General features: G+C 32.8%; 1 protein-coding gene across 1 annotated transcript; it reads left to right on the top strand.

Annotated features, from left to right (window-relative positions):
- Positions 1-7,540: 7,540 nt before the first annotated feature.
- Positions 7,541-15,890, top strand: LOC130246804 (keratin, type I cytoskeletal 13-like). The gene is made up of 8 exons (XM_056479947.1): positions 7,541-7,988; positions 10,631-10,713; positions 11,057-11,213; positions 13,283-13,444; positions 13,525-13,650; positions 13,738-13,812; positions 15,439-15,581; positions 15,690-15,890. Exons 1-8 carry the CDS (start codon positions 7,593-7,595, stop codon positions 15,814-15,816), a joined length of 1,269 nt encoding a protein of 422 aa, XP_056335922.1. The 5' UTR covers positions 7,541-7,592; the 3' UTR covers positions 15,817-15,890.

Here is a 15,890-nt window from a genome sequence, read left to right as displayed (position 1 = left end):
TTACGACCACTAGGAGTTTGTCAGTCATTGGTCAGAGCAGTGTGTCCTAGCCGGGCTCACTTTCTGTTCTAATATCCGTCTTTAATCCGTCTAACATCTGTCTTTAATTACATTCATCTGTCTCCATATTTTACTGCATCCCAGAATATTACACAGCACCAAAAATGTAAAAATATATATTCAATATATTTTATATATATATATATATATATATATATATATATATATATATTTTTTTTTTTTTTTTTTTTTTATTAAACAGTAAATTATTACAGCATAATGACACATTAGGAACTATATAAGGAACATAAAAGATGCCAGGGGGATAAAACAGTAAAGAAGGGGAAAAAATACAATAAATTGAATAAGAGATACATATAACGTAAAGCTTAAAATAAAAATACAATATTAAGAGTGTAAGTAAATCAAAACGAAGTACCGCTTTTTACAGGGGAATTTTAAATAGGGCATGACAAGATAATGTTTTCCTAGCCTTAGTGTTTCCTGAACCGGAAAGTGTTTCAAAGTATTGTTTCAGTTCTTTTATGAATACCTTAAAAAGTGGTTTATTATTGGAGAATTTGCATTTATGGATATGATATTTAGCAAGTAAAAGTAAAAGATTTATGAAGTAGAACATTTTTTCTGTACTAATGTCTGTATCAATAAAACCAAATAATACATTTTTTTAATATGTTTTTGTCCACAGCCGACCGCAACTCGCCGTGACGGAAATTCCCGAGTCTTTGTGCTCCAATGAGATGTGCTCTCTTCGGCGCTCACCATGACAACGAGACTCACAGCAGTGACGTCGCATTGTAAACATTTGCATATGCATTCCTTTAAAGCTCGTCGGTTCTCTCTCAGTGTTGTCAGTTCGCTCGGTGTTGCTGTTTGTACTTGACCAAGGTGAGTTCAATACCTGACGGTACGAGTGGAGCCACGCCAATCTCACGAAGTCCGCTTCGTGAAGCTTCACTCGGGCCCGTCTGTGCTGTAGTTCCTTGCGGTTTGCGTACATAAACGCAATATCGCGAAGAATATTACGTGTTTGTTGCTCGAAATGTGCCGCCGAGCAACATTCCAGTGAACACTGGCACGGACTGGCGCCCGGTTAGCTCGTGCACTCCCTGGGGCGAGGCGGCTTGTGAACCCTAGGCAGGGATCAATACAAGTCGTGAGGACCCTCAGGGAAACACGGGAGGCCGGTAGTGGGACCCCGCTGCGAGGGTTATGGTGGGTGGGAGCAGCGAGGCTCACTCATCGTCTATTTTAAACTATAGTTTCAAACTTTAGTTTACTATAGTTTAAAATAGAAACCATGGTAACTGTAATGTTTTAACTATGTCTGGCTGTTGTAATGTTTTGCTTTGTTTTTCAGCAGAGTTGTTGAGCAAAGAAGGACTATTGAAGACAACCGTTGAAGACGACCGCGGGTTATATTCACGAGCGCGCGCATTCTAATGTTTCCGTGCTGTTTTCTGAAAGTTTATCTTGTTTAGATAAGTTTGCAGGTCAAACAAAATAAACTTTACTCTTTCTAAACACATGTCTCGTGTTTTATTTGTCCTCTACAGCAATACACTCAGTCATATAAGTCTATTGAATGCTTTTGTATGCAACATGGTTTGACAATAAAGGAGTCTAACAAATAAATAGTTGTTATAAATGTACCTTCATTAGTCAACATTTGGTGTAGGTAATAAAAAGCTAATCAAATATGTCCTAAGACATAATGGTAATGTTATGGTTGTTGCATAACTATTTATTATTATTCTGTATGTTTAAACCAGCAGAATATACTATATATTTAACATATCATGAACTTACTGTTATTCAAACATTTGCTTAATAAAAATGTCCTAAGACAAGAATGGGTATTGTTTTGGTTTTATGTCAAACTACTGTAGGTTTTAGGTTGACTACATATCATAATATAATAATAATTGGTAGTCAGAGTTATTTCAATGACCCAAATCAAGTAAAATGTCTCTTACTCAAGTACTTTTAGCATGCAAAAGCCAAATTTAAATATATAAAATACATTTTCCAACAACACAATTTTATCTTGTCAAAATGACCAATGGGTGGTGAGGAAAAAAGTTAATGTCAAGTTATATATATATATATATATATATATATATATATATATATATATATATATATATATATATATATATATATATATATATATATATAAAAGAAGTTGAACAAGTTGTCATAATATTTAGCTATAATGCATTTTTCTATGCATTTCCATTAGACTTTTTTTCTAAGTCTATAATTGGTAAATTGCTCCCAGGTCAATCTTGACTTTGTCTAATAAAGGTGAGGTGTATCTGAAGGGAGATTGTCCTATGTTCACATTTCTACTTTTGTTTTGGGTTTGTCTTTGTCCTTTGTAGTGCTGTTATTTCCTTTCTGTATCACAATGACATGATCTGGCAACAAATTACAGTACAAACAGCAAAGAAATAAATAAATAAATTAGCCACCGTTCACCGTTTACATCTGAACATCACTCCAGAGTACACTGTTATACTGACAACATGACTAGGCCCACACAGAATCTACGTGTGCAGAATTCCACAGATTCTTAGCCCATCATTGATTCTGTTTATTTACTTGAGTAAATCTATATTTATTCAGTTTTTAAATTATTTACAGTAATATTATTAGTTCAACTCTTTTTATTAACAATTCTTAATCAGATAGGTACTACAAATGAGAGAAAGAAAAACCACAACACATTATTTTCACAATGTTGGGGAAAGAAATACTGAGTGGTAATGAAACACATTCCTTATTCTCTGAACCATATTGAGATGGAAATAAAGTAAACAAAAACAACAACAAAAAAGGAACAAACAAACCAAACCATAAAAAAAGGAAGAAAAAAAAGGAAAACATACATATACATAATAATAAATTAACAAATGACACTCAAGTAGGCCATTACCGTTAAATGTAAAATATCACGCAATTTCTTTTCCTAATACACTCTTAGATAAGTTTGTATCATTCAAAAGCAAGAGGGGAAAAAAGAAGAAAAAAGACATACAGACAGGGTTAAATATGCAAGACGGGATATTTTTAAAAATATAACAGAAAATATAAAATATAAAGCTATTTTTAAAAATACAACAGAAAAGGTTGCCAAGCTGTATAGAAATCCTCTGTTTTGCCATTGATTGTATATCAATTTTTTTCTATTTGAATGAACTGTAACAGGTCATACATCCAATGAAAGTAGTTTGGAGGAGAATGTTTTTTCCTGTTCCATAGGATAATTCTTTTAGCAATTATTAAGCAAAAGGCTAATACATTTGACTGCAAATATGATAGCGATACATTTGTAGGATTGAGTCCAAACAGTGCCACTAAAGGACACGGTTCAATTTTTAGAAGAAAAATATCAGATATTGATTTAAAGATTGATGTCCAAAAAGAGATTAACTCCGGACAAAGCCAGAAGGTATGGTAGAGGGTAGCTGGAGCTTGTTGGCATCTGTCACAAATGGGATCAATTTCTGGGTTTATTTTAGATTACAGTAATATTATTGACTAATATGAAAATATTCATATGAATTATTTACAATACAGTTTGTACAGTAATATTTTCTGTCTTTTAGTAGATATAATATATGAAAGACTTGCTTTGTTTACCAAATAAAGAGGATCTAATTGGATTTGATATTGGAAAAGGTATTACTTTTTATTTAATATAATAAGGTTTAGTTATGATACTCCCGAAATAATTCAGCATAAATCCGCAGATTTTTAACACAATTCTGTGCAGAAATAGCAAAAAATGTCCACAGATTCGGTCTGGCCCTAAACATGACGGTCTGTCTCCGTACACAATGACACAGGGACTTGTCATTCTGACCGCACTGACATGTTCATTGAGAGATAAACTAAGGATTTTAAACAAGAGACTGGCTTTTGCAGGTAGTCAATGCTGTTTTGCTATTTGTATGTGCTGTTTTGAGAAATGCACTCACTGTTTTGTACATTTTAAATCTGAGAAATGTACCAAAGCGACTGAGAAAAACTGGAATACAACACAAGTTAATGCAAAGACGAAAAGTCTGCAAAGACAAAAGTGTGTATTTTTATTTGCACATATTCTTTTATAAAAAATAGTAGTGTGTACATAATTGGATTTGACATTTTTTGGCTTGATAATTAATACTTTATAGTCTACTTGTTTTGATGTAACCATGATAGTACAAAAAAGAAGAGAGTCATGTATTGTAAACCAGATATTTCTAAAAATCCACAGTGGAATAGAACATCACAACCATGGTTTCTGCAGGTGTCAGTCACTATTTCAAATGTACTTTTTTTTAAAACCATTGTGAATTAAATTTCAGTCTTATACAGGATTCCATGCTAAGGATGTTTTAATTTTATTTATTTAATTTAATTTTAATAACATACAATTTAATATTAACCACACCTCAACGAGTCTGGTGGACACCATGTTTTCAGCACAAGTCTATCGGTTTAATTTTGGAGATCATCCTCAATGTTTAGTTGTGGCCTGCATTTATTTTAGATGTATTTGATTACCATAAAGGAGTCAGAAAGTTTAACCTGGTGCTATAAAATCAGTCTGTGTTGTTAATCTAACGTACTAATCTAATACGCGATCCTATGAAAAAAATTAAAGGCTGAGGTCTTTTTATTTGCATGTTGTTGCTTTTTATGTAACTACTAACTACTATTTTTATTTACTATGGGTTATGGATAAAATAATAATTACTATAAGATTTAAATACTGCATTTTAGTGAATTTTTTTGCTAGATTAACTAGTCAGATGTCATCATAACCACACTTTAATGATGTACTAAAAATATTTCCTAAGAAATTGCAATAAAAATTTTTTTAAACAAGACTAACTTTTAAAACACAAATTTATTACATCATATATCATTAGGAAAAAATAGCAATCTGTTAAAGTTTTATAGTAAAAAAACTGTAGCTTACTATCATTTGTTAGACAAAAAACAAAGTGGCCAGCACATTCAACTGTCCTCAGTCACAATTTGGCCATTTCAATAAAAAAATAATAATTAAAACATATTAATAATAACAATAATAATAATAATAATAATAATAATAATAATAATAATAATAATAATAATAATAATAACAATAATAATAATAATAATAATAATTTCCTTGCTCTGTTAAACATAATTCGGGAAATATTTAAAAAAGAGAAAAAAATTCAAAGGGGGCTATTAATTCTGACTTCAACTGTATATACATTTCATATAACACTGAAATGGAATTCAAACCCAAACTTTAATGTCATATTATTATAAACAATACAGAGTCCATAATATTCACTCACTCACTTTCCTTCCAGCTTATTTTCTGCTATATCAGTGGTTAGTGCACTGACATTTAGAGCGGCAGCGCTTCGGGCGTCCAGAGTTCGAATTCCGCCGCGTGGACCTTTCCCAATACTACCCCCCTCTCTCATCCAACTGTCCTGTCAAATAAAGCTAAAATGCCCCAAAAATATGTGTTTAAAAAAATTCAATAATTATTATTAATAATGATTACAAAAGGCAAATACAGCAGCGGTCAGAAGTTTAGGGTCAGTAAGATTTTTAAATGTTTTAAAATAAGCTTCTCCTGCTCACCAAGGCTGCATTTATTTAATCAAAATACAGTACACACTGTAAAGTTATTGCACTATAAAATATCTGTTCAAAAGTAGTTTATAATTTAATTTAATCATTTATTCCAGTGATTTTAAAGATTCATTTTCAGCTTCATTACTCCAGTCTTCACATGATCCTTCAGAAATCACTCTAATATTAATTATTATTATCATTAATGACAGTATTATTATTAATGGTAGTAGCAATACAAGTAATAATAACTGGGGTAATCATTTCATCTGAAACTACCTACAATATGTAATAAATATATATTTAATAAATAAATATTTAAAAATATTTATATATTGTTTTACATTTAATAAATGCCGCCTTGATGAACAGAATAATTTACTCTAAAGAAAAAACTGACCCCAAACATTTGACTGGTGACTGGTAGTGTATTTAAAAATGTATGGAGGTTTATCCAAGAAAATAAAACTTAAAAATTCAATATATTATAGGTTAAAGTCTGCAAACAGGTTTTAAAACTTTATTTAATAGTGATTTGGGGTAGACGACACAGTGGCGCAGTTGGTAGCACTGTCGCCTCACAGCAAGAAGGTCGCTCGTTCGAGCCTCAGCTGGGTCAGTTGGCGTTTCTGTGTGGAGTTTGCATGTTCTCCCTGCGTTTGCGTGGGTTTCCTCCGGGTGCTCCGGTTTCCCCCACAGTCCAAAGACATGCTGTACAGGTGAATTGGGAGGGCTAAATTGTCCGTTGTGTATGAATGTGAGTGGGTTGTGGATGGAAGGGCATCTGCTGCGTAAAACATGTGCTGGATAAGTTGGCGGTTCATTCTGCTGTGGCGACCGCGGATTAATAAAGGGACTAAGCCGAAAAGAAAATAAATGATTAATTTTGGTGATTTGTTTTATTATTATTTTGCTGGTTTTTCTTATATCTTCTTTTCTATTTTTTATATTAATGCAAAATAATAATAACATGTAAAGCATCTTATAAAACATTTGAAATGATTTGTTTTCCTAAGATGAATTCACAACTAATAATAATATATGAACTATTTCGTTCTTAAAACTAAATCCTTATTGATTTGACTGCTGGACTGGTCCATGATTGAAGATGGGGGACAAATTTGGGCAGAGTAAAAATGAAAAGACCCTCACAGTACAAAATTTGATAGAAAACAACATTATATATAATTTATGTATCATTTATATGTCTAGGTATTTATTTGGAGACCCTCAGATTTGCTGGGGCCCTAAGCGGCCGCTTACCTTGCTTATTGGTTAAATCTGCCCCTGTTATATAATGGTAACTCAATTACATTCATTGCAGACATGTTATAGACAGATCCCAAAGATTTAAAAAACCACCAAAACAACTTTGTATATAGAATATAAGAATATATAGGTATATAAATATATGAGGTATAAGAATTTGCCTATATATAACTGTTGGATACATCTGCAGTTTCATAATTTCTCCATATCAAAAATATTTCTCTCATTTTATGATCCAAATTGTCCCAAGACAAGAATGGTTGTTGTTTAATAGTTTTAAGTCAACCTTTAAGAACTTTTTGATACACTTCAAATGTTGACTACAGCATTTATATTCATTTAAAAACTTAACTAAAAGAATACAAATACCCAAATTTGACAATATATATTTTTGTGAGAAACAGTGTTTGCATGGCCACCAATGTGCACAACGTCCTCCACAATCAGCAGCAGGAGACGGATTTGTTTAGCAGCTTCTTTAATCCTACCACTCACCTAAGGTGTGACCTTTATCGTTTCTGGAGATGTTCCAGAACAAAAGTAATTGCTTGACTTGCCTGGAATTCCAAATATTGTTGGCTTAGCATTCAGATTGCCATTATAAAAGCACCCGGCTGTTCTCCGTCCCTCATTCACTGACCTGTCAGAGCACACGCAGCATCATCTCCATCAGCATGGCCTCCAGCTATTCCACCCGAAGCTACATGTCCTCCGGCAGCTCCATCCGCATGTCGAGCAGCAGTAGCAGTCAGCGGGTCAGCAGCATGCGGGGTGGCAGTGTTTATGGCGGTGCTGGAGGATCAGACGTCCGCATCTCCAGAGCCACTCATTCTGCTGGAGGCTTCAGTCTGTCTGCATCTGCAGACAACAGCAGCATCATCGGCAATGAGAAGATCACCATGCAGAGCCTCAATGACCGTCTGGCCACTTACCTAGCCAAGGTGCGTGCACTGGAGAAGGCAAACGCCGAGCTGGAGCTGAAGATCCGACAGTTCCTGGATGGCAAAGCCTCCCCGAAGACTCGCGACTACAGCGCGTACTATGTCACCATTCAGGATCTGCAGACCAAGGTGTGCCAGTTTTATTCTTTTTTTAATAATTATACATTTCTTAGTTAGAGTTTTTGTCTGGTTTCTAGTCTAAATATTGTAAAATTATTAAATCAAGAAGCATTTTCTGGACAAGTAAAAACTGAGGATTTGTTTTTAGAAATAATGAGTCAAAATGAAGTGAGATTTTCATGAAAATAGTGATGTTTCCAGTTTGAAATGAGACTATTTTTACTTTTCAATTAAAGAAATGTGTCAAAATTAAGTGTTTTTTCCCCTAAAACAAGCCAAATAATCTCCCTGAGGGCTCAGTAAAATATTCATCTCTCCTGTTCAAATTAAGACTTTTATTACTTATTGATTTTCTGAAATAATATGTCAAAATTAAGCGTGTTTTATCCTTAAAACAGCCTTAATAATCTGCTAGTGGGGTCAGTAAAATAGCCATGTTTACACTTTGAAATAAGACTATTATTACTTAGAGATTTTCAGGAATAATGTCAAAATTAAGTGAGTTTTTCCTTAAAACAAGCTTAATAATCTGCTAGTGGAGTAAGTAAAATAGTCATGTTTCCAGTTTGAAATGAGACTATTTTTGCTTAGAATTTTTCAGAAATAATTAGTCAAAATTAAGAGAGATTTCCTAAACACAAGCTAATAATAAGCTAATTCCTGTTTCAAATAAAACTATTTATAGGCTACTTATTAATTTCCTTAAATAATATGTCAAAATTAAGTGAGTATTTCCTCAAAGCAGGCTTAATAATCTGCTAGTTGGGTCAGTAAAATAGTCAAGTTGCCACTTTGAAATTAGACTGTTTTACTTATTCATTTTCAGAAATAATGTCAAAATTAAATATCATGTTTCCAGTTTGAAATAAAACTATTAATACTTAAAAATTTTCAAAAATAATGTGAAAATTAAGTGAGATTTCCTTAACACAAGCTAAATAATCTGCCAGTGGGGTAAGTAAAATTGTCATGTTTCCAGTTTGAAATAAAATTATTAATGCTTAAAAATTTTCTAAAACAATGTGAAAATTAAGTGAGTTTTTCCTTAAAACAAGCTAAATAATCTGCTAGTGGGGTAAGGAAAACTGTCATGTTTCCAGTTTGAAATGAGACTATTATTACTTAGAGATTTTCAGGAATAATGTCAAAATTTAGTGAGTTTTTCCTTAAAACAAGCTTAATAATCTGCTAGTGGAGTAAATAAAATAGTCATGTTTCCAGTTTGAAATGAGACTATTATTACTTAGAGATTTTCAGGAATAATGTCAAAATTTAGTGAGTTTTTCATTAAAACAAGCTTAATAATCTGCTAGTGGAGTAAATAAAATAGTCATGTTTCCAGTTTGAAATGAGACTATTTTTGCTTAGAATTTTTCAGAAATAATTTGTCAAAATTAAGAGAGATTTCCTTAACACAAGCTAATAATAAGCTAATTCCTGTTTGAAATAAAACTATTTATAGGCTACTTATTAATTTCCTTAAATAATATGTCAAAATTAAGTGAGTATTTCCTCAAAACAGCCTTAATAATCTGCTAGTTGGGTCAGTAAAATTGTCTTGTTTCCACTTTGAAATTAGACTATTTTTACTTATTAATTTTCAGAAAAAATATGCCAAATTTAAGTGAGTATTTACTTAAAACAAGCTTAATAATATTCTAGTGGAGTAAGTAAAATAGTCATGTTTCCAGTTTGAAATGAGAATATTTTTACTTAATCATTTTCAGAAATAATGTCAAAATTAAATATCATGTTTCCACTTTGAAATAAAACTATTAATACTTAAAATAATTCAAAAATAATGTGAAAATTAAGTGAGATTTCCTTAACACAAGCTAAATAATCTGCCAGTGGGGTAAGTAAAATAGTCATGTTTCCAGTTTGAAATAAAATTATTAATGCTTAAAAATTTTCTAAAATAATGTGAAAATTAAGTGAGATTTCCTTAAAACAAGCTAAATAATCTGCTAGTGGGGTAAGGAAAACTGTCATGTTTCCAGTTTGAAATGAAACTATTTTTATTTATTAATTTTCAGAAATAATATGTGAAAATCAAGTGTGTTTTTTCCTTAAAACAAGCTAAATAATCTGCTAGTGGGGTAATATATTTATCCTTCCTCTTTAAAAAATATATATTTGTTTACTTATTCATTTTCAGAAATGATAAATTAAAAACTTCAGTTTGAAATAAAACTACTTTTACTTATTAATTTTCAGAAGTTAAAATTAAGTGAGATTTCCTTAACACAAGCTAAATAATCTGCCAGTGGTGTAAGTAAAATGTTTCTGACAACAGAATGCAGTCATGTTTCCAGTTTGAAATAAAACTATTTTAACTTATTCATTTTCAGAAATAATAAATCAAAATTAAGTTTGTTTTTTTTCTTAAAACAAGATTAATAATAAGATTTTTACCCTAACGGGGGGAGATTTTTCCTGTTTGAGGTACCCCATTGGCAGATTATTTCACTTGTTTTAACTTAATATTTCTGAAAACTAAACAATAATTTTGCTTCTTGATTTAAGAAGTTTTAGATATTTGGAATAAAAAACAAAAGCTCTAAGTAAGAACAGCATTTTTGCAGTGTATATTTTATGATATCTTAAATATGGGGAGAAAAAAAGTCATTTTAGTTAATTTCTTTCCCTAGATCATGGCAGCCATTCATTTGAAGGGTGGACTCCATCTCAGCATCGACAACACCAGTCTGGCAATGAACGATTTTAAAACAAAGTGAGTCTTTTTTTAGCAGATTCAATGCATTTCGGATGCATGCAACAGAAGTCATGATATAATATCACATTGATTCTAGTTAAAACAGCATCATTTCATTTTATAAAATAAAAAGGTTGCTTTAAAGGGATAGTTCACCCCAATATTCTGTCAACATTTTCTCATCCTCCTCTTGTTCCAAACCTGTTTAAGTTTCTTTCTTCTGTTGAACACAAAGGAAGACTTACTGAAGAATGTTGAACAAACAGCCTTGACTTGTATTTTTTGTTCCTAAACCTTGTATGTCAATGGCTGCGGTTGGTCCTCATTCATTAAACTTGTGTCTGGTGATTGTGACTGACAGATTTGAAATGGAGCACGTCATGCGTCAGTCTGTGGAAGCTGACATTGTGGGCCTGAAGAGGGTGCTGGATGACCTCAACATCTCCAGAAAGGACATCACCATGCAGATCGAAGGCCTGAAGGAGGAGCTGGTGTTCTTGAAGAAGAATCATGAGGAGGTATAGCATATACAATGCCACTCTGTAGGAGGACAAAATATAGTACTGGTTATATGAGAAGAATGAAAATAACTTGTCAGATACAGTTATCAGTCTCTAATAATATTAAACATGCTGAAGACCATTTCAATGTGGTGATGTTATTGGCCAATGGACACTTCTGGCTTGTTGTCAAACCATTTCATAACTGTAACAAGAGTCAACTCAATCCTATCTTCAGGTTATAACAGCTATCATAACATTATTTATCAATATGTGACACATTTTTGGATTCTTAGAAGCTATGGAAAATAAAAATGTAAACAGGAAATACATTAGGACCACCGTAATTGTTTACACCCCTCAAAATTGTCTGTAATATAGTGTTTGTTCTCTTGTTATACATGATTTTTAATAGAAATTCTTGATGAACTGTAGTTTGCATATACAGTATATTGCATATACATGTAGTTGTGTTTTACTTAATAAGGCTGCATTTAAATGATCAGAAATACAATAAAAGCAGAACAATTACTAAATTTGATCTTAATTCAAAATCTATAAACCATTTGAGGGATGTAAACAAAAGCAATGTTTCCAATGTATTTCCTGTTTTACATTTTTAATTTCTAAAGCTTCTGAGAATCCAAACAGAGCCACATATTAATAAATAATGTCATGATAGCTGTTTTAAACATTCAGTTATGATTGAATTGCCTCTTGTTGAGTTATAACACAGTTTGATAACAAGCAGGAAATGTTCATGAGCCAATGACATGACCACATTGAAATGATCTTTATCTTTCTTTGTGAATATATATTTGAATGTAATTTATTGCTATAAATTATTTCTATGAAAAGCTTAATTTTCAACATTATTAACTCCAGTCTTCAATGTCACGCCATCCTTCAGAAATCATTTAATCATATTGTTTTCTTATTAAATACTTTTAATAATCAAGGATAAATTAGATCATATCAAAAATGACAGAAAATACATGTTAAGGTACAAAAGATAAAAAGATTGTTTCAAATTAATGCTGACATTTTTTATTTTATAATTATCAAATTAGCCTGAAAATGGAAATTATAACAGCACTGTACACAATGTAATGTCAAAAAAATCCAGACAAAAATATTTTATGTTGCTTTAACTTATTTTAATAAGACAATCAGGTTTCAAATAAAAATAATTTTAAGTTATACAAAGTTTAGCATAATATTTTAGTCAGTTTAGATGATGTAAGTTGAGACAACGAGACAAGTTTATTTGATTCAACTAAAAGATTTAAGGCAGCAATCATTTTTGTACAGCGAGTTTCCATAAATAATGTTAATAAGGCAAACTTGGTATGAGAAGTAAAGATGCATAAATATGTTGTGAAATTTCATTTGTTTCTATTTGAATTATTCTGAAAATAAACCAAAATCTTCATTTAAAAAATAAAAATGTATAATGCAGATTGTGTTAAACTTCAAAAATATTTTGAATTAAAAATGAGAAATAAAAAAATTAACAATTCGGTTAAAGGCAATATTAATCTAAAAAAAAGAGGTTTTATACACTCAAAACAAATGCTGTAAAAAAACAAAACAATTTGCCCATGTTTGACCCAATGTTGGGTTAGTTAACCCAGAATTAGTGTGTATATTTCCATTTCTATTTTTAAACAAAAAAATGTAATTACATATTTTAATAACAAAAGATATATATATATATATATTAATTAGGCAGGTTAGGGTAATTAGGCAAGTTATTGTATAATGATGGTTTGTTCTGTAGACTATCGAAAAAAAAAGTTTAAAGGGGCTAATAATTTTGAACTTAAAATGGGTTTTAAAAAATTAAAAACTGCTTTTATTCTAGCCAGAATGAAACAAATAAGACTTTCTGCAGAAGAAAAAATATTATCAGACATACTGGGAAAATTTCCTTGATCTGTTAAACATCATTTGGGAAATATTTATAAAAGAAAAAAAAAAAGAAATAAATTAATAATTCTGACTTGTGATTTTTTTTAAGTGATGTTCTTTACAAACGTGTCTTATACTTGACATATGACATGTTATGAACTCTCACACTATCTTAGGATCTCTTGGCTGCACGCGCACAAATGAGCGGACAGGTCCACGTCGAGGTAGACGCCGCTCCACAGCAAGATCTCACCAAAATCCTGGCAGAAATCCGTGAGCATTATGAATCGGTCACAGCGAAGAACCAAAGAGATCTGGAGCAGTGGTTCAAGACAAAGGTGAGATTCACACGAGTCCTAATAATACTGTCCAAATGATGTGGAAATGACTCATAACGTCTCTCAATGTCCTATTTCAGACAGAAACTCTGAAACAAGAAGTCGTCACCAGCTCCACAGACCTGAAAACATCTCGCTCTGAAATCAACGCGGTAAAATCCAGACTGCAGGCATTGGAAATCGAACTCCAGTCCCTCCTAGCCTTGGTCAGAGATGAGTCATTTGCAGCTCTTCACTGGTTATGTTCGTATTTTATAATAGATTTGTGAATTTGTGTGTTCTTTGCCTTCTAGAAAGCATCGTTGGAGACCACGCTGTCCGACACAAAGAATCGTTACTCTGTGAAGCTCTCTGGCTACCAGCATCAGGTTAGGAGAATAAAGCCTTGTAATTCAAGTTAAAGTGAAATAGGGTATATGCACAGCTAGTGTTTCTTCTAATAGCAATAAACGGCCGGTGAAACGGTTAATGTGACTTGTATCAATTTTATACGGTTCCTTTTACAGCATCGATGTTGTAATGCAATTAAAACACAATCAGTTAAATAGACTTCAGCGTTCATTTAGTTGTTCAGGTGTAAAACGAGATGAAAAGCCGTTTACGCGCACACACATCAGGTTCAGCAGGCTACTGCAGAAACTCCAGTGAATATACCGTGGTAAAATAAATGTTCATATTTTAAAGACATGGCGCAGAAAAATGTAAGTGCTTCTTGTACAATCTGAGACCCACTTTATATCGTACATCACGAAGATCGTTGATTTTTTAAAGAAAACACACTTTAATGCATTGTTTTGTAACGTCATACAGTTTACCGGAAGCGTTTGACCCAGGTTACTGAAAAATTCAAAGTCCTTCTGCATACTTCTGCACATACCCTATTACACACTCAAAATAATGGTTCTTTATTGGTATAAATGGTTCCATGAAGAACCTTTAACAGCCATGAAAGCTTTTCATTCCACTAAAGGTTTTTTATTGTGGTAAATGGCTCTTTATAGATTCTTATTCAAAAGATTCTTTGGGAAACAACTTTTTTTCAATAGCATCATTGTGAAAAAATCTTCTTAGTTTTATTATTTTGAAGAGTGTGAAGCAAAAGTTCACACAAACATTAAAATCCTGCCTTCGTTAAAAAAAACTAGGTTGCTGTTGGAAGTGGTGTTAGTGAGGCCAGCAGGGGGTGCTCAACCTGCGTTCTGTGTGAGTCCTAATGACCCTGTATAGTGAAGGGAACACCCAGTGCTTAATTTGTGAATTGCGAGGTCCCGGAACAGATCGGTGTAACGGATCCGGCATGTTACCAGAGGATGAGGTGTTGCGGATGAAAGTGAACAGCGGGGTGGGGGTGTTGGGTTGTCGTGGACGAAAGTGAAGAAGGTTGGGGAGTCGCGGAAGAAAGTGAAAGTGAACAGCGGACGAGGGAGGAGGGCGGTTGAGGAGGGGGATTGGTAAAATGAGGTGCCGGATCAGATTTCAGAGGTGCCGGTTCCGGATCCAGCGTGTTCCAGCACAAATTAAGCCCTGGGGATACCCAGGCCACATTACGCTGTGGTGACCCCTGATTGACAAAGGGACTAAGCTAAAAAGAAAATGAATGAATGAAAGAAAGAACGCATGGTTTGCATGTTTTAGTAAATTATGAAAAGATAGAACACCTATTTAGTGTATATAATTATGAGCGTGACTGATGAGTTTGTCTGTAAATCTGCATCTACACGTATTTTCCAAATAGCTGCAGGTCCGATTTTCCACCACAGAATGAAAGCTTATTAATTCAGAATAAATAAATAATAATTTTCACTAATTACCATTTTAATTCAGTTTTGAATTTTATTTCAATTAACAAAAATGTTTTTCAACCAATAGTTTTAGTCGTAGTTTTTGTTTACTAAAATAACCTTGGTTTGTACACCTTCTGTATCCTCATATCACATAAGAGCTGAAGAACAGGACCAAATTACTCATACCTGATGAAATCCTCTGTATTTTAGGTCACTGTCCTGGAGGAGCAGTTAGTGCAGCTCAGAGCTGATCTGGAGCGCCAACGTCATGATTATCAGATGCTTCTGGACATCAAGACCAGACTGGAGATGGAGATCGCTGAGTACAGGAGACTGCTGGATGGAGAAGCCACGTGAGTACAGCTGTTGATTTCTGTACCTTTAGCCCTGTCATTCAAATCCAAATCCTTCAATTAAAAGAAAATATGATACTTAAAATAACTACTATCTTTCTTCTACAGTGTCAAAACAACCTCCACTTCCAGCTCGAGAACAAAAGTCATCACAGTCGTGGAAGAGGTTGTAGATGGAAAAGTGGTTTCCACCTCCAGCTCTTCAACCATGTCTGGCAGTCGCAGATTGATCTGACATAATAATGCCTGTTTGAGTTTGCAGTATATGCACAGAACTGGAAACCAAATAAAACAGCATTTTACAGTGTA

Source organism: Danio aesculapii, chromosome 19 (assembly GCF_903798145.1).
Source record: "Danio aesculapii chromosome 19, fDanAes4.1, whole genome shotgun sequence".
Taxonomy (NCBI): Eukaryota; Metazoa; Chordata; class Actinopteri; order Cypriniformes; family Danionidae; genus Danio; species Danio aesculapii.
Note: the sequence above shows the minus strand (reverse complement) of the source record. Positions and strands in the feature narration are given on the sequence as shown.

Coding starts and splice junctions, on each gene's coding strand:
- LOC130246804 (XM_056479947.1), top strand. CDS start 7,593: ATGGCCTCCAGCTATTCCACCCGAAGCTACATGTCCTCCGGCAGCTCC. Junction 7,989..10,630: donor TTCAGGATCTGCAGACCAAG/GTGTGCCAGTTT, acceptor TTCTTTCCCTAG/ATCATGGCAGCCATTCATTT. Junction 13,651..13,737: donor TCCAGTCCCTCCTAGCCTTG/GTCAGAGATGAG, acceptor TTTGCCTTCTAG/AAAGCATCGTTGGAGACCAC.